The sequence below is a fragment of the Colossoma macropomum genome, unplaced genomic scaffold (assembly GCF_904425465.1).
Source record: "Colossoma macropomum unplaced genomic scaffold, Colossoma_macropomum, whole genome shotgun sequence".
Lineage (NCBI taxonomy): Eukaryota > Metazoa > Chordata > Actinopteri > Characiformes > Serrasalmidae > Colossoma > Colossoma macropomum.
Genome location: NW_023494792.1, coordinates 39,446,077 through 39,470,891, shown reverse-complemented (window position 1 = coordinate 39,470,891; position 24,815 = coordinate 39,446,077). Strand labels below are relative to the sequence as shown.

The 24,815-nt window shown below is 37.6% G+C and overlaps 1 protein-coding gene across 3 annotated transcripts; it reads right to left on the bottom strand.

Annotated features, from left to right (window-relative positions):
- Nucleotides 1-20,289, bottom strand: vegfab (vascular endothelial growth factor Ab). Of its 3 annotated transcripts, XM_036577158.1 has the most exons (9): nt 19,854-20,289; nt 19,502-19,762; nt 17,002-17,044; nt 15,840-16,036; nt 12,601-12,677; nt 12,169-12,201; nt 10,575-10,646; nt 3,060-3,206; nt 1-1,518 (listed from the first exon to the last, which is right to left on the bottom strand). In XM_036577158.1, exons 2-9 carry the CDS (start codon nt 19,667-19,669, stop codon nt 1,497-1,499), a joined length of 759 nt encoding a protein of 252 aa, XP_036433051.1. In that variant the 5' UTR covers nt 19,670-19,762; nt 19,854-20,289; the 3' UTR covers nt 1-1,496. The 3 variants fall into 3 exon arrangements, with proteins under 3 accessions (XP_036433051.1, XP_036433052.1, XP_036433053.1); XM_036577159.1 differs by lacking the exon at nt 10,575-10,646 and having other exon boundaries at nt 19,502-20,289; XM_036577160.1 differs by lacking the exon at nt 10,575-10,646 and having other exon boundaries at nt 3,060-3,203; nt 19,502-20,289.
- Between the last annotated feature and the right edge of the window lie 4,526 nt (nt 20,290-24,815).

Sequence of the window (24,815 nt, the reverse complement as noted above, 5' to 3'; positions counted from 1 at the left end):
GGGTTTTCATGTAAAGTTTTATAGAAAAAGGCAATTTAATTTGAAAATAAATATGTTTTACTACATGACAGACAGATGTTAATGAACATATTTACAGGGAGTAAATAAATAAACCAAATAAACTAAAACCAGGCAGTCTCTTCCATGATACAACAAAAAAATATAAAGGTAGTAGGGGTTTGGTGGCATATGATTTCTTTTGGCTATGTTTTATTGTTAAAGGTATGGAGCATTCATTCCCACACACAGTTCTTGTTCAGTCACACTACATACACACTTCCTCGCACACACAATCACAACACAAATCACACAAAGCATACATATGCAGCGAAAAACTTTTTGAGGCTAATTGAGAAACAGAAATGATCAGTCATGGGAATGTTATCTTCTCATCTACAGAAAAATGTGGAGAAGCATTTTTCTGACCACCAAATACTGAGGAAAAAAAGTAATCACAATATAACACTGCACATAAATAGATCCAATTAAATACAGAGAGCAAGAATACTAAAAATATACTAAAGTTCTTAAATTATGGACTCTGGGGTGTCATACGATAAGGGATATTAGCAATGAACATTGAAATGACCTCATGTTTTTGAATTCTCCACATTGTGTTTCACTGCAGGCTGTATGAGAAGAGAAAAAAAAAAAACATTCACACAGGTTTACAGAAACAGGTCATTATAATCTCAAGTAGTCACCTGTCTTTCAATAAAGAATGAAATCAAGTCACATAATCTAGGCAAAGTGGTTTCCATACTGAATAACTAACATCCCTTTATGAAAGCAGATGCACCCAAGGTCCTCTTCAATCTTTCCATGCACAAAATGGTTTGGTGCAAACGCTCAGCACAATTCTGGAACCTTAAGATTTCACATGGTCTCCATCAAAAAGATGTGTTGCCCCAGACACTGCAAACCTGCAGAACAAGTTGTTGAAAACTGCATCTTCTAAATAGCTGATCATCCCAAACTCCATTGCTTTTTGATGTGCTGTTGAGGGACATAAAATTTTTCCTGTCTATGTCTTTTTTAAATGTCTGTTTTGTTTATGAATATATTGCCCAAAAAAAACAAAAAACAAAAACAAAAAAAAAACCAAACAGAACTCCACGGCAAATCCAGTGATACGATGAAGCTCAATGAGTGATTTAGATTTTTGTCAAAAGCCACGTTAGCCAAATGCAATGAGACGTCATTTGATATGTCCAACCTCTTTGATATGTTCAGTCTCTTTAGCAGCAATTCATTCTACTCTTATGGTACTTTTCAGCCCTTGTATATTTGCGGAAATATACAAGGAGCAGATTTCATTTGCTCTCTTGTGCACACTTTCCTCAATCAGTCCAGGGGGAATGCTTCCAGAGTCCAGAGTTGACAGGTCAAAGTTTAAAAAGACAGGTCAAAGTGCTGTGCCACACATTATTAGCAAATATTCCTTCATCCCAGAATCCATATATTTATGTCTTTATGTATGTAGGCTGATCTCCAAATCATCTTCTTGGTTTGTCACATCTAGGAAAAGAGAGTGGATTAGATGTGATGATACATCAACACCAACATATACCAAAAATATACCAAAAATACACTTCACAAGAGCTGAATGATACTGAAAAAAGTTAGATTGGGACAATTCAGGCTTTTGCGATTCACAAAATTACCCAGATTTCTCTTTCCAAATGCAGCTATTGATCACTAGAGTAATGGAAAGGTGTGTATAGTTGAGGTTAAGGCAGTACCCCAACATTCTGCTTGACTGTTACTGTAACAGTTGTATTTCTTTAATACTCACCAGGGCAATATACACTCACCAGCCACTTAATTAGGAACATAATTCTAATATTGCCTCCCCCCTTTGCCTTCAGACCAACCTGTTTTATTTGTGGCATGGATTCAACAAGGAGCTGGAAACATTCTTTAGAGATTCTGGTCACCTGCACATTCATTCCTTAAGGTTCCTAAACAATCCTAAAGGTTCTCTATCAGATTCAGATCTGGTGACTTGGAAAGCCACTGAAGTTCCTGGGCTCATTGTCATGCTCATGGAACCAGTTTGAGATGACTAGTGCTTTGCACATTATTATGCAGGATTGTAGCAATAAAGGATGTACACTGTCAACAACAGTATTCAGATACAGCGATCTGATGCTCGATTAGTATTAGGGGGCCCAATGTGTGGCAAGGAAAACCCAGACCATTACATAACCAACACCAGCTTAAATGTTGACACAAGGCAGGTTGGGTGCATGGATCTATGCTGTTTATGCCAAATTCTGACCCTTTAAAGATTTAACAGACCAGGCAACTTTTTCCAGTCTTCAACAATCCAATTTTAGTCAGCTGTGCCCACTGTAGCATCAGATTCCTGTTCTTGGCTGACAAGTGTGGAATCTGATGTGGTCTTCTGCTATCATAGTTTATCCACCTCAAGGTTTGACATGTATGTTCAGAGATGCTTTTCCAATCACCACTGTAATATAGAGTGGCTCTTTGAGTTTACTCAAAGAAGTCTGGCCATTCTCTTCTGACCACTCTCATCAACATGGATGGATTTTTTTTCTTTTTTACTTTTACACAACGTTATGCAAATTCTAGAGACTGTTGTGTGTGAAAGTCCCAGGACATGAGCAGTTTCTGAAATACTCAGTCTGTCAGGCACTAACTTTGCCATGGTCATAAGTCATAAGATAATTTTTGCTCCTAATCAAGTTTTAAGGTGTTCCTAATAAAGCTGCCAGTGAGTGTAAATAAGCTTACAATAAAAAGAAGCTCTGAATAAAGTCTGGCTTATATTATTTTGACAAAACTGATTTACATTTGTTTGATTGCCTGAATGCCTTGATTCATCTAAACACCCACAGAAACTCATTTGGAACATCCGAGATTTGGTCAGAATACTCATAACACAATAAAAAAAAAAATACTAATATAATTTGTCAGAGAAATTAATTGGAAATTTGCATACTGGCTTCTGTGATTCTGTATTGCAAAGGCCAATATGATAATAATGATTAACAGATGATATACTGGTGCAGGCCTAACACACACACACTGACCTGCATGTCCTTTCATTGAGCTCAAGTTGCCTTAGTTTACAGTCAGCCTCTGAGTGTTTGCAGGAACACTGGCACGTCTCTGGGTCCTGAACAAACAACCTTTTCCTCCTCTCAGAACAGGTACTGCAGCATGGCTTACAGTGACTACTACAACCAGAAAAAGAGAGAGCAGAGAAAAGAGGGGAGCAATTGATTTGATCATCAAACAGTTTAAGGTTTTCATCATATCAATTAATCAACTATGGCACGCCATGATGCACAAGTGAGTTTTTGGCAGCAATAATCAGCAAGCGGTGGATTATTTGGACCCAAGGTATATAGCCATGGGGACTCCCCATTGAGATGTTAGACTAAGCATGGCATGCACCTGCAAGCCCTGCTGAGGTGAGAGATGTGCAACCACAGTAACCAGATAAAACCAGATGCGCGCACACACACACACACACACAACAATGGACATTCCCGATCTCTCTGTATCAAGCAACTCAACACAAAAAAAAAAGAATTACAAATCAATAAGAAGATAACTCAAAATAAAACAGACAGTGCTAAGCGTTTTTAAGATGCAAAGCTACTCTTTATTTTGTCTTACAGATAGTGATGGTTTAGAGGAACATTTACAGATTATACATAAAAAAATTAAAAGTGTATTTAGATGGAAATGAGGGGTTTTGGATTTGCATGGCCCACATCCTTCCATGCCAAAATTGATGCCTTTTGGAGTAAACCTCATTACTCAACATATGTGGACCATGTCCAGCCCTAAATCATTTCCCATTAGAACTTTTTTATTTCATTTATTGTTTTATTTAAAATATTACACGACAATTCAATCTTACTGTACACACCCAGGACTCTTGCGGTAGAGATTTATATTATGTGACATCTTCACTTATAGATTTGTAGGTTTTGAGGGACATTATTATAGTTATCAAAAAAGCATACACTTAAAACATCAGAAATATGCAAGTATTTCTACACATGTAATTTTAGAAACACAGCACGAATTCACATATTCCTGTATACCAGTTCCCAGTATACTATCCACAAAGGATAGTAATTTAATCCATGGTACAAAGTGAATACAAATATATTTTTGCATATATTTGCAATATTAATGAATCACGTTAGTGAAAAAGCCAAACAGTGCGAAATTAACTGAAGCTAGAAACAAAATAACTGTCTGTAAGTGAGGCTTCAAAAAACTGACCTGACACAGATTGAAATAGTTGAAGGTAGTGCTGGCAGTACAGATAAAGTTCAATAGCAATAGCATTTTCCAAATTTATTAGAGTGTAACAATATCAGATGATTTAAGTTTATTTTAACAATGTTAATTATCCCATGCTTATTTAGTGCTGCTACTCTAGGCTAAAGTTTTGTTGTTCTGTTTTCTTATATTAAAGTTACACCAAAGGGAACCTTACATAGTAAGGAAACTGATACACAGTAATGGAAATGTTAAACAGACAGAAACCTGATTTCCAGAAAATAAACCTACTCCTTATTTAGCTTATATGTATATATTTCTTAACTGTTTTTCCCCAAAGCAATCAGAAGCACCCAGCAAGTGATATACAATGCAGTTTAACTGTCAAGTCCTGGATAGCATGGAAGTGCAATAGAAACAATATTGTTAAAAAAAATATTACCGAAAAGCAATATTACAGTGTGCATCACAGTATGAATATATATACACAATATATTGCCCGGCACTAGATGCAGTTACGCAAGGTATTCAGCAGTGTGCAAAAGTCAAGAGACCACCCTTTTTTTTTGTTCAATTTCCAGTCAAAATGGCCACCAAGCACAAATTATTCACATTTCAGTGTCGGGAAAAAAGCAGGAAATGTATATTTAACAGAAAGTTACCCAAAAGCCTCCAACAAGGCATAATATTAAATCTAACAGTATTTAATTGATCTACTGTTTACTTTTTACTGCCACCTTAACTCTTCCATTCTTCCTGTTGTAAAGCCAAAAAGTTACAGTTGTGTCCTTCCAACATTAAGTTCCCACTCAAAGAGACACTAAAAGCACATTCACAAAACGAACTATCCAAAATCTCACCTTAGCGGCCTTGCAAATACTCATGTACATCTAAAAAGGGCAAAGGAGATATTTCTTTAGAGATTAGATATAAAACAATCCGTCTGCATGAGAAAGTACAAAGTCAGAGGAAAACAAGTCAAAATTTCCCACAACCGGAAAATTTAATTAAAAAAACTAAAAAGATACATAGAAAATAAGACTAGTAACAAGTTCAAGACTTTGTACACCAAATGTGTCACCACAATCAGAGAAACAGTACTAAAAGCTTTCACCTTTAACATCATCTCTTAGACAACATCAGATGGAAGGATAATGGAGACTCCTGCTGCTCATATATTTCTTCAGAGAGAAAAAAAACCCTGTACTCACACATCTCCACTTGAGTTCACTAGCAGAGATCTCAATAAAGTCACACATGTTCAGATTTGCCATGATGACGCTCATTGTCATCTACAACCAAAAACTGTCATCTATCTATCAAAGAGCCATCAAAGAGCAACATCTGAGCAATAACATTTTCCTCTAGTTGATTCTGTTAATCCTTCTATTGTGAGAAGACAACTCAATTACTTGGATCATGACAAGCTGAAAATGCAACCAACTTCTAAGACTGAATTTTGAAGGTGTTCACAAGAAGCATGGAAAAATCTCTCTCAGACTTTAAAACCTGAAAGCAAGTCTCACAAAAAGAATGGAAGCTGTAATAAAGGCAAAGGGTGGACACAATAAATTTTGTAATTATATATAATTGTAGAGGCTTCAGTGTAATTTTCTGTTCAATATAGGTTTTCTAGGTTTTTTCCCTGATGCTGAAATATAAAAATATAGGGTGGTCTCTTATTTTTGTACAGTACTGTAGGTCCCAATACAGCATCAGAATTATTGGCACCTTCACTTAACATGAAAAATGTGATGCAACTTGAGACTCCATGATGCCTAGAGCCAAAATATGGAATCACCATGAGGGAAGAGTGCTTGCACTATTGACTGAACCTTGTCTTGTAAAATGGCTATTATGAAACCATCCAGAGCAATCATCAGACCAAATGACTCTCATAGAATGACTGCCAGTACTATTAGGGATGTATTTAGATCCACCAGAATATTCAAAAGTTTAACCCACACAGTCATTGTGGGCTGAAAGCATCCTTTGGCATTTCTCTAATGTAAATACTTGGGGTTTGGGCTAATCTTGCCCCAGATCTTATAGTAAAATAATATTTGCATATATTAAGATTGTGAACTTTAAAGTTGCCACAAAAAGAAGTTTGGCACAAAAAGAACCTGTAGAATGTAGTGACATCACCAAGATTTGTTTTGAGACCCTGGCCACACCCTGGTCAAACATCTGATAAGATTTCCAGGAGGCAAGTCCACTCAACAGTGAAATCTGAACCAAAGAGTAATAACTAATATCCACAACTTATTTTTGTAAAGGGGAAGAAAAAGGAGTTGTGAAACAAGTTGTGAAACAAGTTAGTGGTCACAAGGAGTTGTGAAACAAATTAGCGGCAAGCAATAGTTAGTACATCCACTTTTACCATGTGCAATGGTCCCTTTAAAAATACCTAGCCAGACAGCTAACTCAAACATAGGCATGAACAATCAGGTAGTGTCCCTTCACCGGAAACATTTCAGGTTGAATAATAAAATGGGACGATTTTACTTCTGAACATGCACTTTTTTATTGTCCTTTATCGTGTTTTTGATTATTTGATGGTCTTACAGTTCCTATCAAATCTCTCCAGTTATATGGCTAATGTTCTATAATTTTAATAGCCAGTTTGCTAGCTAAATTAGGAGTACAATATGCTAGCCTAGTCTGTTTTACTGTAAAATTTTTACAATTAAAAATCCTCAAGATTCCCTGCTTTTCCTATTGCTACCTTAGCTGGACCAAGCGGTTTAAGATAAAATCAACTCCATATGGCTAAAGATCAAATTTACGTCACATCTAAATGGTCACCTGAGGAAGCAGTATAGCCAGCTTAGCTATTAGTCAAAGTCAAAGTGATGGAAGAAAGCATGGTGTAGTTTTATACCCATGTTTATTTCTAACTCTAAACTCACAGAAACAAGCAGATAAATTATTTAAAAAGTGAGGATTCTATAGTTTTAATCAATACCACATTTGCACAGTGGGACTGTGCAAAATCTTACACAATCTGAGAAAATTTTATGGAGAGCCATTTATTCAGGCAGTAAGTGTTTGCTAAACTAACAAACAAACCAAACAGTAACATTAGAATAAACACAAATAAACAATACATTGTTATTTCGCATGCGTGAATGTGTTGACCATTTCCAAACCTCTCCTTGAGGAAACCCAGTATGTTTAGTTACCATCCAATACCCCTAGTTTGTGTAATCTATCCTTCAGTAAATTAAATCAGGTGTGCTGCTGATGGAATTTAACATATCCACACAATAGCTGGAGTTCACTGAGAAGTCAGAAGCTTGCGTTCTACTAACTGTTCTCTTATAACCAACATATTAATGTTTTTAAAAACAAAAAAATCTTGTTACGTTTTACCCGTTTTATTTATGTTTATTTGTACTTATTCCAATCTTATGTTTTAATCAGAAAATACAATTATTGCTGAGATAAATATTTTTTAATGATTTTCTTGGCTGCCTAAGACTTTTGCACTGTATAAAACACATTTTATTTTTGTTATTAATTTAGTTACGCATGTGAAACCATGCTTTACATTTATTATGTGTTTTTATTATTGTTTGCCATCAAAACAAACAGAAAATAGTTGGTAGTCCTGCTTTTAGAAAAGACAGTACATTCCATAATATGCTAACTTCAGCACTGAATGTTGCCAAGTGATGAGAAGTGAAAGCTCACAGCGTTCTGTAAGCTAGAAAAATCTTGTTTTTTTTCTGTAGTTGGCCTGTCAACAGAGCTTGCACATGCAAAAAATAAATTATTAAATGACGTACCTCAACATGCAGCACTTTAATTCACTGTTTTAGTAGTTCTATCTCAATTTATTTCTGTTGGAACTGAAATAGTTATAATATTTGATTACGCCATTGTCCCAAAGCCTGGTGTAGAATGTGATTCCTTTTTGAGTCTGCTTAGATGCTGTAGTAACTGTTCACAGATGAGACCTCCACATAAACCTGCATTTACACTAACAATGACATCACCAAGTTTGTCTCTTATGGGTGTGTTCGAGACCGCTTGTGTCGACTCACGTGGGCATGTACATGATTCAGCTTCCGTTAAGAAATAATACTATATATTTATACTATACTTGTTGCAATTCTTTTTCTAAAAATTATTAAATATATATTTTATAACTACATTTAAAACAAATTAAATTCAATAAATTAAAATACATAAATTAGATGTGGCTAACAGTTTAAATTATGTTTTACAGTTTATTAAACCTTGACAAGCCAATCTCTTCCCACTTCTTGCCACTTATATTCCTGCCGGAAATTTATATATTTGGAGAAAAAACAGCCACTGAGTATAACAGTAGTTATGAGTCCCTCTTCCACGTTTAGTATTGTAGTGTTGAGAATAGAAACAAAATGCCGGTAGTTCAGAGAGTAGAAGCTGGAGACCTCCGAGCCCTGTGTCTACAATTGTTGGAGCGAATTGTTTTGAATAGTTTATTTGCATAAAGTTGAGAAAATCTCAGGTTGATTTGTTGTTTGTCATCCTGCCGCCACGTCACTCGCTGCTTAATCGCAGCTACAAATCGTGTACTCACATAGAAAAGGGCTGGTCACTTGTGTCTCTGTCACCTGCTAATGTGTACACAGGCTAAGACTGTAGAAGTTTAGCACTCTATTTTATTTTCACTGAGTCAACGAACTGATTGAAAAAAAAAAAAAAAGTTTGGTTCATTTAATTTAAGTAAGATTTCAGGCAACACTAACATGTTGACCTTCTCAGGCTAAAGGCAACTTAGTTAAAGCTATTTGCTACTGACTATTCTTGATGTGGACAACAGTAAGACATACAGCTAAAACAGTATTGGCAGCAAACTTAAAGCCTGAAATCTGTACATATTTTTGTCCATTCTTTTTACACGTTACAGTACATCACTGCATGCCAGAAACCACATAAACAAGTCTGTGAGATTACTTAATTTGTGAGGCAGGTGTGTGGTGACTTCAGCAGGCAGTTTGCAACGTGCTAACAGATGGGGTATGGGACTCTTCAGTTCATAGCTACATTAGCATCACAGATTCAGTGAAAAACTGAAGAAGTGAAAATCTTTGTAATCTGCTACATTTGGAGTAATGGGAAAATTTGTTAAATTTAGTTTCTCTGACATACTATTCATATAGAGCAGTAGGACATTCTGTTCTGGTAGTTTATTTGTCTCAAACTAACCCATCTGTCTGAAAAAGTACTTAATTCACATTGTCTTTGTTACAACGTAAACATATGATGAAGAAATGAGAGTACTGTGAAATCTAGGTTAAAAAGATCGAACTGATCAATTAATTGCAGTTAAGTGATTATGTAATGATACTGACAGGCCTATGACCAAGATAAGAGAAACATAACATTACTGAATTATTGTCACTTTAACCTAATACACCTGATATTCATACCTACCTGTCTTCAGTATATAATGGACTACAAAATGCCCCAATGTCAGTTTTTTCGAAAGGACAATGTATGTAAGTATCCAATCGCCAAAAGACCAGAATAAAGAAAGACAGCAATGCTTCTTTCTTCCATTACACAAAAGACAGGCTGTTTTACGTGTCCATCAAAGCGCCAAACCACACAGTCAACAGACAACATCTCAGACCAAAATATCTGTTGATTTACATAACTCAGAAAAGCAAATAAAGGAAAAGAAAAACAAGAAATGATAAAAATCAGTTCTGCTTGAATCTCAAACAGGACAGCAATGTGGGAAAGATCTATTTAAAAAGAATAGAAAAAAAGAAACAAACAAAAAAAATTATATTCGAGACACAGCACACAGGACAGACTCAACACTGACATGGCCACGATTTCAACAAAGATCCTCAAAGATTAGTATCATTATCTGTAAGCCATGCAATAGGAAAAGGGGGAAGTGTGCTCGGTTACCGTAAAATTATTTTTAATTTCCTTACCAATCATAGAGCTAGATTTGCCAAGGCCTTTGCTGATTTACTTCAGCACAAACCACTGAAGAAACTAGGGACTAGTCGGTAAAATACTTTAGTCGGTTGTTGCACACTATCAGTTCTAGCACTTGCCAATTAGCAAATTCGGCCCTAAGAGTGAAGAAGATTGAGTTGGAGGTTGCATGTTATAATTACTTTAAACAAAGTAAAGGTAAGGTTGGATATGATACCTGGGGGTGAATTAATGCTAATTAAATCGTGAGTTGAACTGATTAAAGGAGACAAAATATCTCCTCCCAAATTAATTTGATGACCAAGAGCATAACACTCAAGTGCAGGTGGGTGGAGGAGAAGGCTGAGGTGACATACAAGTCCTGCTTTTTGTCACGGTTTTTCTTTCGCTTTCTCTTTTGACCTTTTCCTTTGCCCTTCCGGGGTTTTCTAGAAAAGGAACAAAAAACAACAACGAAGAACAACAACTGAATTGGAGATGATGCAACAGGCCAACCAAACAGTCAATGTAGAAGTCTAGTGGTATAGAAATAAATGGAAAAGTTGAAGCAACAACCCTCTCAGCTCATTTAGTCTAAATTCAACAATTTTTTAAGCTTATTAGCTCTCATTCATAACAAAGGACATGTGAATGTAGAAGCAGGGGAATATGACACTATCAACAGTAACACTGACACTGATGAGATTTTTGACAGGTCCATTATGGATTACATGAACCACAAACACGACACGTGACATGAATCAAAATGGGAAAAAAAAAATAGTCAGGAGCATGTCAGAATGCTAAATACCCATGAAATATATGGTAATAGGTAAGCAAGACTAGTCCAAACAACAAGAATCACATGGGTGTTTTCAATGATGAAGAAACTATAACTATTTTCTTGACTTGTTCTGGGGTTTCATCCCATGGTAGGCTATGGTAACATCAACAAATCGAGGGAAAGACAAGAATATTACTGATTAAATCTGTGAAGTCAAAAGAATATACCTTTTTATTCTACCACTGTTAAAATAAAAAGGCCATATATGAAGCCTATATCCTAACGTCCTCATTATCCAAAGTCGTTTACAAGAAACTGCAGAAAAGCGTTCAGCCTCACAAGCTCTGAAGTGGTAGCAACACCTTCTAGAACACTCAGATCTTCATGCACCAGAAAACATTTTACTACTCACTCTACAAGCACACCACAAGCCAGTCATAAAAGGACATAAACAGGTATTAACCTCCACAGTATCTAATAGTGAGGTACGCCAGGTCACTTAGAGAAGAAAGTCATAAAGTGTAGAAGCTAAATTCAAGAGTACACTCTTATCTGAGAACACTAAAACATCATGAACTATGAACTCCCTATCACCTCGCTGGTTTAGTTCACATCATAAAAAAAAAAAAAGATCACTGCAGGTGCTCTCAGGAATGTATGGGGAAAGAGGGCACTGACTGTGCAGGTGTCACTCACCTGTGCAGTGGCTTTAACACACAGAGAGGTGAAGTTAATGTGTCAACAGTCACTGCCACTCAATAAATCTTTTTCAAACTCACCTGCCATTCACCTGTGAGGTAGCGGAGGTCACAATATTTATGGATGTCTTATACTTGTATCTTCAGCTTTACTATTCAGCCATACACTGCATAGTGCAGCTTTAAACACCAAACATATCTATATATTAGGTAGCAAGATCTGAATATGGATGCTGATGAGGATGAGAATCTCTATCAACCACAGACAATACGATGATGTATGGTAGACAAAACAAAAGGGACAAAGGAAACAATGTAGGTAAGAAAAGAAGAAAGAAAAAAGAAGGAAGATATGTAGGTAGATGTGATTATAGACTGTAGAGATAAAGACAGAAGCAGGAAAAAAGAAAAGGAACTAAAGAGACCAAAGAGACCACTGTCTTGCTGAGCACACAGAAGACAATTGTGACCCAAATATGGTGCACTTACTTTTCTGTCTTGTCCTGGATGTCTTTCTTTAGCCTGAAAAAAAGAAACAAAGAAGGAGACATTACCTCATCCGGTGTTTGTTTGAATTTTAGCAGACCTGAATGCACACTGACTACAAGGGAACAGCCCAATGGTGGCCATTAACTTTGAGCCAAGATAAAAGGCCACTCCCAGAGCAACAGATACGACTGACAATAGATATCAGTGTAGCCCTGAGTTTGACATTTCTCACAAGATGGTTCAATAGACATAATTGATGTTTTCACTAGCTGTGTCTACTAAATTAACTTATGACAAATGTTAACATAAAGCAATGGACAGAAAAAGAGATGGAGAAGGAGCAAATTCATAATGACAGAGTTATAAAGGTGACTCGAAACTTGAACAAAATGTCAGCTTTTTTGACAGTGTCATTACAGTAGAGAGTAATACCTGCATTGGCATTCAATGTGTTCTGTGAAGCTCATTAAAGAGATGCCTTTGTTGCGTAGGGGTTTTAATCTTTGTACCTATAAGGAAACACAATGAAGCAATACAAAAGCGCATTAACATAATACACCAGACACGCACAGTTCCCTGAGTTGCACTATTTGATACTCATAAGATTTGCATATGTTAACAACTTAACCTTATTACACCTGAAAATCTATTGAATTCCCTCAGAAACTTAGTTTTATGTAGTTGATCTCAGACACCTGGAACCTGTGGCACTTTCTCATGCCTTAGGCAAGTCCCTAAAGGTGCTAAGATTGGGCCACCAAAAAACAACTCAATAACACCCCAACTGTTTTGTGCAGTTGTGATGCTAACTCTAGCTGCACATAAATGCCACTTTAGAATGAAGCTGGGTGAATGCAGCTAGAATGTGGATTACTTTTTTCTGAACTGGAATCACATCAGTAACAGTGAGGGCAAGTGTGAAAAAGAGAAAATAAATAAGTAAAAATAGAGTTACAGTAAAAGGATGAGATAGCAAAAGCATATTAGCCAGAGACAGGTAAAAGAGACAAAGGAGAGTACAAGCAAAACAAAATAGAAGTGCTTGATTAATGAATAATATATTATTCACAGATAAAATGGGAACATAATAATAATAATAATAACAACAACAATAACAATAATAATAATTATTATTATTATTATTATTATTATTATTATTATTTATTACGGTCAATATTTACAACCAGCCCTTAAGTTGTACACTACATATCCGAAAGTATCCAGGGCCCCTTTACAAGTAGTGAATTCATCTACTTTAAGGTTCTCCCGTTGCTGATACATGCATTCAGTAGCCAACACACAGTTTGTATAATCTCTATAGAAAAGCAACGTCAATAGAATGGGATGCTCTGGAGCAGCTGCACATGAGCCTAGAGGTCATTGTTATCATATCCAGTTGCAAGTGTCAGGTAGAGGGGTATATGCACCCCAGCATTGGGCTGTGGAGCAGTGGAGCTGTGTTTTTCTGTGAAAGAACTTCATCTAATATCTATAGGGTATCAAGTGCTGTCTGTGATCCAGCTAATCAACCAACATCAGTACCTGACCTCACTAATGTTCTTGTGGCTGAATGCAATCAAATCCTCACAAGAATGCTCTACAGGGTTTAAAGCAAAGAAAATTTCTGTTCCTGAAATGTCTTCAGGGGGTTAGGAGAAAAAAAATTGAAAAAAAGGGGAGTTCTATGTAAGGAAAAAATAATTACTTGAATATCAACAAGTTTTTATATCAAAACTAACAAAAACAATAGTTTGGGCAAAACAACATATGATAATTGTATCCAAGTCCAAACACAAATTTTAGAGCCATAAAGAATATTCAATAAGCCTTTCCTTCAAACTTGTCAGTCAACACTCGTTCCTCCATTGGTTTCTAAACAGCGTGTGCAGCATATCTCCACAAAAAGTCTCGCTTACTACCAGTTTAAGCATTAGCAGGGTAAAACTCACTTTCTTTCTATATACTAACTACTGCACAAGCTATATCAAAACATTATTGCAGTGTACCTCAGCACTGAGCTACAACAGTCAAAACGTTTCTGTGCACTCTCATGACAAATAGTGAGAATAAGAAGCGGATGGAAGCACTGATTCAACTTAAACAGAGTTAAAACGCTGTATGTGCGGGGCAGCTCTGTTTACTGCTCAAATCAAGCAGTCTGATTTGAGCAGTAGTGTTACAACATGCCAGCGATTTCTGTAATATGTACGTTTTAAAGATAAAGCAGAACTTGTATACGTAGTGTGAATTTTATAGGCCTCGTTTATCTGTAGCTAGCGATGCTAGCTAGAAGCCATTGCTTACAGCGGCTATTAACCCAAACTGTTATCCAGCTAACATAAAGCAGCTTTCTGTGTCACTTTTACCAGCGATTTTTGTACTCTTAAACCGCCAACATAAATTTTCTTTATCAGCGTAGTTTGAACAGCTAATGTTAGCTGCTACATTATGTCAGAGACACGGCCAAACCACAAACAACTATGTTTGAAAAGGGAAACCACATGTCACAGCACAACCACTGTGCTAAGGCACAAGCCATGAAAGGTTGATGTTATCCGAAGTACTGCTTCAATAACCGTAGCTGGGGTTCACAGAAATAAAAGAAAGAAAGATGCTGTGTGGCAAATTGCTAGCTAACACAGCTAGCCAGCAAGCTTTACTGTTTGCTACTCATATAAAGCTGGTGTTCTTTTCATGAACTTTTCAACTTTTATGACATGTTCATTATTCTACAATAATATAACACTGGTTAATGCAAAAGACTTCGCTTTATAAGTAGTTATTGGTCACCAAATTTTCACCGCGAGTCTTGTATAGCGCCAATCAGTACACAGTCCATGAAAGCAACATTATTCCATTATTCCAACAGCACAAGGATTTTCATAACTTGACACAATAATACAGAATTCAGTTGTTGTGACGTGGTTGTAGGTGTGTTTATTTCAAGTAATTTACAATGGCTTATATCACAGCTCAGCCAATCAACTTTTAGGACTGGAACTTCTATACTTCAATCTGTTTTATAATTATCCATTTTTTTTTTTTTAATCTAAAACAGCCCAGCCTTATGCCAAAGAACTGCAAGCCATGGTTCCAACATCTAGTCATCCCAGCAACTGGAGGACATAATCTCTGTTAATACCCTTGAATTCAGACAAAAGACTGGATGAGCAGGTGCCTACACACCTTTATTAGACATTAAGTGTACTTTTATCGTGCGCATCAGTTTTTGTATTTGTATCAGCCACAATAAGATGTTAATTAGTGGTTGTTTTCTGCTCAGAATTTCCATATTAGTGCATCTCTAAAACAAACCACATATATAGAGCAGTAGTCATGTTTGTGACGAAACGCATAAATGCATTTTCTTTTGTTTACATGTATTTGTGTCAAAGCAACTGATGAAGACAAACCCAATCACATTTTGTTTGTTAAGCTGTAAACATATGATTGTGAAATAATTGCAATCAGCTCAATTAACTGATCAGGCAATTACATAAAGATTGTGACAGGTTTAAATAAGGCAAAAGTACAAAAAAGATGAATTATAATCAAGATGAAAACTAAAAACAAGAAATACAATATTACAAATAAACAGGAGATTGGGGAGGGGGAAAAGAAAACAAGCAAATGTAAAAAAAATTCCTCATGTCACTGAGATTAATGCTGACCTCCATGGTAATGTTGCGCGTGATTGTAGGCATGCACTCCAGCATCTCGTCATTGCAGCAGCCGGCACAGCGCATGAGCACCACACAGGACGGAATGAAGATGTGCTCAATGTCGTCTGGGTACTCCTGCTGGACCTCCACTAGCAGCTCCCGCGGCCGACACATCGACTTATTATACACCTCAGTAAAGGACACCACTGCAAAGGGAGTGGAAGACATATTACATATTCACTTCTAATTTAATCAAGTTGTTACAGAGACACAATATGACATTAATATCCACATATTATTACAAGCCCAAGCTTGCTGGGAAAATTAAGTGGATTGCACCTAAGAAAAGTAGCAGAAAGGTGTGGCAGGCCTTTCAGCTTTTCTCTTTTGATTTTAACAATGCAGGGCCACACAGAAATCTCATATTTACAATGTTGAATATGCAGCTCCTAATGACTTGTATTTTTCCATTGTAAAAATTTAAATGAACTTCAGCAGACTGAGGTATCCAGTATGTACACCACCAGGGGGCTACAGACATGAACTACGTGCTCTGAACTGTGTTGTCTGAAAAGTGAAACAAAGTTTAAACTAAAGTGTACTTTAATACTGAAGCTGTATTTATCCACTGGGCTGAACAATACAATACAAACTAAAATCAAGATGTTAACGTGACAAATCCCCACAGACTGGGCTTACTGAGATTATAAACCGGATCTACTGCTCCTCCCTGGTCTCCTAGCACATCTTAACAAAGCCTCAGATCCCCTACGTACATGACCTGCATATGATGTGTGTGTGTGTGTTTATGTAAGAGACAGAGAGTTTATTAGTATGTCAATGCAGTCTCACAAAAAACAAGTCAACACTTTCAAAAGAAACTGATGGGAATTGTGCAACTGAGCAGTTGTGCAAGTTCAGCTGTCATTATATCCGGATAAGATCCAAAACCTGACTTCTAATATACACAGCACTCTTACAAAACAAGTCATTAGGTTAGAACAATACTACTAATTCATCATGATTTCTTCATAAACGTCAACTGGAATCCCAGAGTAGCATGTCTGCCCACTAGAGGGCACCAAACTCATCTAAATTTGGGCAGGTGCATTACGAATGTAAAGCAGCACTTTTCATTTTATGTTTTTCTTACACACCATCATAAACTTACCGTCATGTGTACTTCCTCCACTCTCTTTGGGGATATAGGCACTCTGTCGAAGAAAAGTCAATTTCATCAAAAATGCAATATTATCTTTAGGAATACATTTTTGAAATGGCATGAAATGTAAAAACAATGAGATTGCCTACAAACATTTCAAATCACACTCATGAACTTGTGAACATTCTGGCCTAGTATTTGGCTTACAGTCATCTCAGTTACATTTTGTCTACTTGTGTAATGTTTCTGGATGCTCTACTTGACCCTAAAAGCCCTAGTTTCAGCCCCGCCCACAAATTTCATTCAGAAGTTTTTCGCACTGTATACAAATACATGTATACATACTGAACAATGCAATATCTTTTAGTCATTGCATGGCCCAACTGCATTTCACTTTTTGATATGATGTAATCTTGGGAATGATGCCAGAGAAAGGTAAAGGGAGCCTTTCAGCTTTGACTCACACCCGGTGAATGTTTTAAGGAGCACCGCTCACGGTTTTAAAATACATTTTTGCTAATCTCTGGCATGTTAAAAGCCGGTACAAAGACGGTATACAGCAGTAAAAGCATGGAAAATATCCATTATTGTGTGTCTTTATTGGGGAACATAACTGAGCTAGACAGATCTGCATCTGTGTTTGAGTACTGCTTTACACCCATAGTGCAAAGTGGGCACAATCATGAGGCGAGAATCATAAATCATAATAATGTTGGTGCAGGTGTGCACGTACTTCGTTGGACTAGCAACCTGAGAGGTACACTTTAACACACTCTGATGCAGAAAGACGCACATACAAAAAGAATACAAAAAATCTGGAATACAAAAAGTTCTACACCTCCAATTCCATTTTTTTCCTTTTCACTTTATTATGTGAAGGCAGATGGGAAAATAACTAGCTGGCTTGTACGTCCAGCCTATAAGGCAAGCTTGCCATGTCATATTGTCATGTCACAGTCATTAAATGTTTTATATGATGGAAAAATGCTTCTAACACGATTAAGAACATGACATTGCTAGATATAAGACCTAAAACTGCCTGTTAGTAATTTTAGCTTTGTATTTCTTATTTTGTCAAGTGGTTTCAGTTGTGAGAACAATAGCACCCCCTTCTCTTTGTTGGACTACTGAGAATAAACCTCACCCTGTGTTGTTACTGTTATTAGTTAGTGAATTGCAACTGATGTGTAATCTCTGTTTTTAATTACCAGTTGTCACATAACACATCCACTATGTATCCTACTGCAATGTTCTTGGAAATCAAGGCTATATTTCTTAAAATGCCTAAATGACTAAGAGCCTGTACTACTGTATGCCTATTACAGAATTATATAGAGCCTGAAAGACTGATGATGTATGAGATAAATATCAGCTCAAAGCAGCCTATGATGTAACAAATCACTAGGTAGCTATAGATCATGAAATTCATCCAACTCCCTGGAGTACAACTAGGTTAATTTCCTGCAATGCCTATTAACCCTTCACCAAACTACTATATCACTCTGCAGACCTACCAATCATTCTCAAAAGCACATGAGGGACATCATTTTGCAAATCACACATATATTCAGAGCACTGTTGCCTATAGAATTAACAAAAGCATTTTCTGTCAAGTTACTTTCTTTTAGGTTGCGTTTTGTTTGAGAGTGGACAAACTGCCCAAAATAAGCTTGTATCTCAAATTTCTGCACTTGCTGGAGAGAAGAAAACAATGTATTAAATTAGTAGGTTTGCTAGGTGATAGGCTACTGGGCTTCTCTGGAGGGTGCAACCCTGAAAGATGATCTCCCATGCCTACTGGAAACCGTCTGTACACGTTTTCATTCAACAGGCCTGCATCATTTGAAAGCCAAGCAGGGTGATGAACTGTGAACACTGCGAAAGCATAAAATAGCTATATACACACAGTACATTTATATGACTTCATGGGCTCAGTTTTTAAAAAAAATGTCCGAATGGTCCTCATTAATTACATGGCTAAGCTATTTTTCAGTAACTTGAGGCTCATCTTCAATATTCAAGTCGCCAACTTTCATGGAAAATGTACCCGACAGCTATGCTGAGGTTATACTAATTGACTACGTGGTTTGTTGGCTATAGGTGATTTAGTCTTGACTGGCACGGCAAGCCAGTCTCTTTTCCTAAACCCCCAAGCCTGCGCCTTTCATATCCCCCCACGGTGGCTGTGACGAGGCCTTTACAATAACCGACCACACGGACGAACAGGCGAACGAACACACACACACACACACACACACACACACACACACACACACACTAGTTAGTGGGTAATTTACATTCAACCCCTCAACTCCTTGCTTGCTGAAGAACCGCCTTGGCTGGTATACCAGATTGGGTTTTATTTCATGTAATCACGCGTTTAGGTAGGTACACACAAACACAGTCAATGACCTCGCAGAGAGAGCGACAAGGACGTCCAACATTGGCCGAGAGTGTAAAATGACCAAAGTAGGCGAGCACCCCCGTGTGAGGGAGACACGACACTTACCTTTACAGCTGAAAAATACAGAAGCGTCACACAAAACAGCTGCAGCAAGCGGACAGCAAAGTTCATGATTGAAAGGGCAAAGCGTGAAAGTCTGTTTAAAATCCTATCGGACGATAGGCGAACTTTTTCAAAAGCATTGGAGAGGGTCTCTGAAAATGGGGTAGACATGAGGAGAATTTCCAAACGGGATCAGAGAGCTTAAACTGGCGAGAATCCCATTTTTTTCTTTTGGTCCCAACAAGACACAAGCAGGCGAGACACCTGAGGGAGAAAGAAAGAAGGTCTCTCAGCCGTTGCTCACAGTTTTCAAAATATCCAGAAATGTGAGAACCCAGGAGGCGAATCCTCTCACATTGTTCTGAAGTAAACCGAGGATTTCTTCAAACGGAATTACAATCCACATCACCGTGATAATCCCATACTTGACGTGTCACTCGTTTTCAAGTTCGTGCCAATCGAGGAAAAGGGAGGATGAGGAGGGAAAAACTCAAAGTCTGCCTCTCTGATGCAACTCCGAGCTATGGCAGCTCACTGAACATGCAGGTCGAAAATTAGCTAGCGAGTGCCGGCTAAAAAACGAGAAGGGTATCAAACACCGGCACAAGTGTGTCGTCGAAACGTACAGAGCCTCAAATTCCGCTTCTTCTGGCGGGTTTCCAAAACTGGGTGCTGTTTCTTTTCCTCCTTTTCTTCCTCTTCGTGCTTGTTACACGCCGCCGTGAAGACACGTTTAGCTCGTCGACGTCTTTGGTCTCGGGCTCGAGCGGTTTCAACTGTCGGTCACTCCGGCAGCGAGTGAGATTGAAATGTACATACGGTCGCCTCTGATTGGACAGTGTCCGTGGTGGGCGTGGCCAAATGACATATTTCTTGTGTGGTGCCGGTTTGACGGACAGCGTGGTAGTTAACGGAGTCATGAAGTTCAACGCGCAAACTTTGACTTAACGATTAACCTACAAAGTGGTTAATAAAATTATATGGTTTCCTACTGCCCCCTTTTTAATTTAGTTTCATTTCAATTGAACACATTAACCACAAGTGAGGTTAAAGGAGAGGAACATAAACCAGCATTATTGAGCTTGTCTTTTACAGTATGGCAATGGCAGCATTAAAAGATATAAAACTATATAACTCTAAAGTCAGTTCCTCTATCACAGTGACTGTTTTCAACATTTTGTCTCAGACTGTAGGCATCAACGTAAAACAGCTCTACAGTAACTATAGTTACCGTTTATAAGGTTGTTATCGGATTGTTATTAAGTTACACCACACCATGGCATGGAGTGGTACTGTACTCCAGCCTATATGCTACGTGCTAAAATAGCAGTGAGCTTCCTGCTGTTAAGGGTATGCGCACACTGAGCTGGAATTATTACAGGAATCACATGACGGCGGATCCGCTCGCCTTTTTCGGAGCCGGTCGGTCATCACGGAAAGAGCGGTGAGATAATTAGGGCGTGATCAGATTGGTCCGCGGGTATATGCGTGTGTGTGTTCATCGCCACGTACAGGTGCGCGCGCGTGTGCGCGCGCGTGCGTGCGTGCGGAAAGACTGGCTCTCTTCAGCGCGCGACGACCACGTGAGTTGCGATTGGCCGTATCCAGCTGGCGCGAGGGTCTCGTTGTCATGGCGAAGCGGGAGCGAAGCGAAGCAAAATCATAGCTGCTGGCTAAACACTTTCACTACTTCAGTGAAATGCGAAGGTGATTTCAGGTAAAGTAGGGACACTTTTGAGGCAAACGTGAGGAAAGTCTGTCCAAGTCACTCGCCGCACCTCGAATGATAACTTTTTATTCCTAAATAAGTTTAGCCTTCTTTGTTTTCTCAAGGAGTGTTTAAAAGGGATCTGAAGGATCTGTGGCTTTCAGTTTGAGTGGGCCATTATAAGCAGATAAAAGATTAGACAAATGTTGGTAGTATCTATTTTAAATTACTGTCAACACATACTTATTTAAAATCAAGGAACAGACAAATTACATAGTGCTTGACAAAACTATAGTCTTAACATCTTGGATCAGGAATTTGTGTGACCTCATTCTTACGTCGGGATTTACTGATTGATTTGTATTTGTATTTTAAGCCAAAGCACAGTCCAACAAAAGCCTAAGTGTCCCACTTTACCTGAACTCACAAGACTTTAGTACAACTATATCTCAAATACCTGAAGAATGTACAGCTTGAAAACTTTGTATATAAATCTTTTTTCCCCCTTTACCAGACGTGTGTGCCTGACTCACAGCCTGTGTGCCACAGTAAATGTGCCCCTTCATCTCTGACTTTTAAAGTCATTCATACATTTTTTTTATTTGCTATCTATAAAGTTGCTGTAGCGCCCTCTGCCGGCCACACAGTGCAGAGCAGGTTAGAACTCTCAGTTCTCAGTTGTAATCCTCGGGTAGAGCTGGGTAGTAACTTGTACCCATTTATCCAGTTACATGTACTGTGTTTTTTGACAAAAGTGGACATTTCTGATCATATTCACATAGTTCTTTTACTTCTACCTAACTATATTTGCGAGGAAAATATATTCTATTGTATTCATTATGTAGTTCAGCTATTGGACTGCTTTACTGTTGTTCATTCCCAATTTGGAGCACTTTATTTTAGATCAAAAGTCACAAAAAGAGATACTTAGCACCTAACTTCAGTTACTATGCTGATAGATGTTGGATGTATTAAGTTCCACTGCAGTTTTCCAGGGAAATCTGTCCTTAAAGAGGTTGTTGAACAAATACTTTTTTTTATACTCCTACACAAATTGAGGTATGTTAGAGCCAGGGAAAATAAAACCTCTACAGTACGGGAAAGATATTTTGAGACAATTTGCAGACCTTAGGGTGTGTATTCCAAGAAAAGAATGCATGTCAGATAATAAGCTACTAGAATTGTTCACAAGTCTCTCCTTTTGGAGAAGGTTTAGCATTTGCATTACTCTGAACCTTTGATGCTAAAAGAAGTTTCATGCTTTTCAGCACCAGTCCTCCAGTAGCAGTTCTAAAGTGGAAGTGTACTCTTAAAAAAAAAAATAATAATAGTTCTTAAGTGTTGATTCTTTTGGCCTGCATTAATTACTGTAGAGCCTTTACATAATGTGGAGACTCTCAACTCAAAATGGTTCTTCACACCTCTCATTGACAAACATGGTTCTTTAGAACCATCCACTGAAGGGATCTTTAGGGAACCAAAAGTGGTTCATCTATGGCATTGTTCCAAAGAACATTTTTGGCACCTTTGTTTTTATGATTGTGAAATATCATTTAATTCTACTCCTCCTGAGAGTTTCCTTTTCTCCCAGTCACCAGTGTCTTTCTCCAGTTTTTTCAAAACAGTGATTTCATAGGCAGGCCTCATATCAGCTCTAGACACTTCTGACAAAAAATGATCTATAACCGTTGTTGTTCTCCAAATCACAGACTTTTTCCTGACTAATTCTTTCTCTCTCTATTTGTGTGTGTGCATGTGTAAAAAAAAAAAACAGAGAAAAACAGGGGTAACTTCATTCTGTAAAGTGATTTTTTACAAAAGCTACATATTTGACCATTTAAAACTCAAAGTAACTTTTTGGTCACTCAATATATCATTAGACTAAATTGAAATATAAATTAAATACAGTAAAAATATTTTCTTTTTTCAAAAAAGTAGTGGATATCTTGTGAGCTAGTTTGAAGAGAACAGTTTGATTCCACATTTCTCTCTGACACCCCCCCAACCATCACACTGATGTGTTAAATTATATCACTAGCACACTTGATTTAACTTTGTATTGCTTAGTCCAGTGTTGTCCAATCATCCACTAAGGGCCGGTGTGCTGCAGGTTTTCATTCTAAACAAGCATAAGTACACCTGATTCCACGTGTTTAATGAGCTTACCTAAGTCTCTAAACAATTAATCATGTGTTCTCCTGTTTTGTTGGAAAGGAAATCTGCAACCAACCGGCCCTTTGTGGATAAGACTGGACACCCCTTGCTTAGTCAAACCAGGTATTGGATGACAACTACAAATAATTCTGGGCTTCCTTGAGGAGAAATTTGGAATGTCCTGAATGATGACATTAACATACTTAAAACTGCTGCTTACTCTATCAATGTGTATTTTTTGTGAGGGTTTTAGCATCAGGAAAAAAGCAAACAAATACTTAACAGAAAATTACACAGAAGTCTCAACAACTAAATATAATACACAAATTGTACTTTTTCAATTCAGTGTGTCCATTTCCTTTTCATTATTACTGTCTCCATTCTTTTGGGCAGAATTGCTTTCGGATTTTCAAAGAAATCTGCAGAAATGTTTTTTTTCACACCTCCAAAGTTCAGTCTTACAAGTTTTCAGCTTCTCATGACCCAGGTAATCCCAAACACATTCAGTGATGTTGAGGTCTGGGCTCTGGGGTGGTCAGTCCATTATTCTGAGAGCACCAGCATCTCCTTTTTTTGATTTGTAAATGTACTTCTTTTTTCTTTTGTTCCTTCTCTCAGAGATAGCTTCTTGACTGCTTCACAACCTTTCAGACCCAGAGTATTGAGTTGTCTTCTCATAGTGAAAGAATGGACAGAAACACCTGTGGATTTTTTCAGATCTGATGGAAGAGTTGAGCTTGATTTTCTCCTCTCTCTCAAAGATGAAAGCTTTAAATACTTTGGTCACAGTTTTGGTGGTCTACTGAAAGGATTTTCCTTTGACTTTGCCTTTTCTTATGCAAGTGGGTTATCTTACATCTAGTCTACTCTGAAATATCTCCTGAAAAATTAGTAGCTTCTTAATAGTATTTTTTTTTGCTGGAAATTAATAAATGAAGAATGATATTGTATACGTAATTGCATAATACTGTATATGTAATACCTATGGGGCATATTGTAATTGCAAATAGGTACACAAAAAGTCGGTGCATGTCTGTGTATGTGTGTGTGCGAAGAAAAGATTGGTCCATCATAAGTGTGTTGTCTGAGTTACAGTTGCAGCCTTGGACTGATGTACTGGGTTAAAGGAGAGACAGAGAAGAGGAGAAACAACAGGGCTGATAACACACTAGCAAGAGATTCAGACGAAAGAGTGTACAGAGCAAATGGAGGATAGCTTGATGTCCAGTAAACCAAAGCCTGAGGAGAGATGTTTGCCTCTTGTTTGTTATTGTGTGCGTGTCAGAATTTAATTGAAGAAAAACACAGCAAGATTGTTTCTGCTGAATCAGCTAAATTAACACTTATTAACACTAATAAGCTTTATACTCCCTTTACTACTGCTGTGGACACAACTCCCCTTTAGTACACACACAACCTGCTCATTTCACCATGCACAAGCACATACAGACGTTT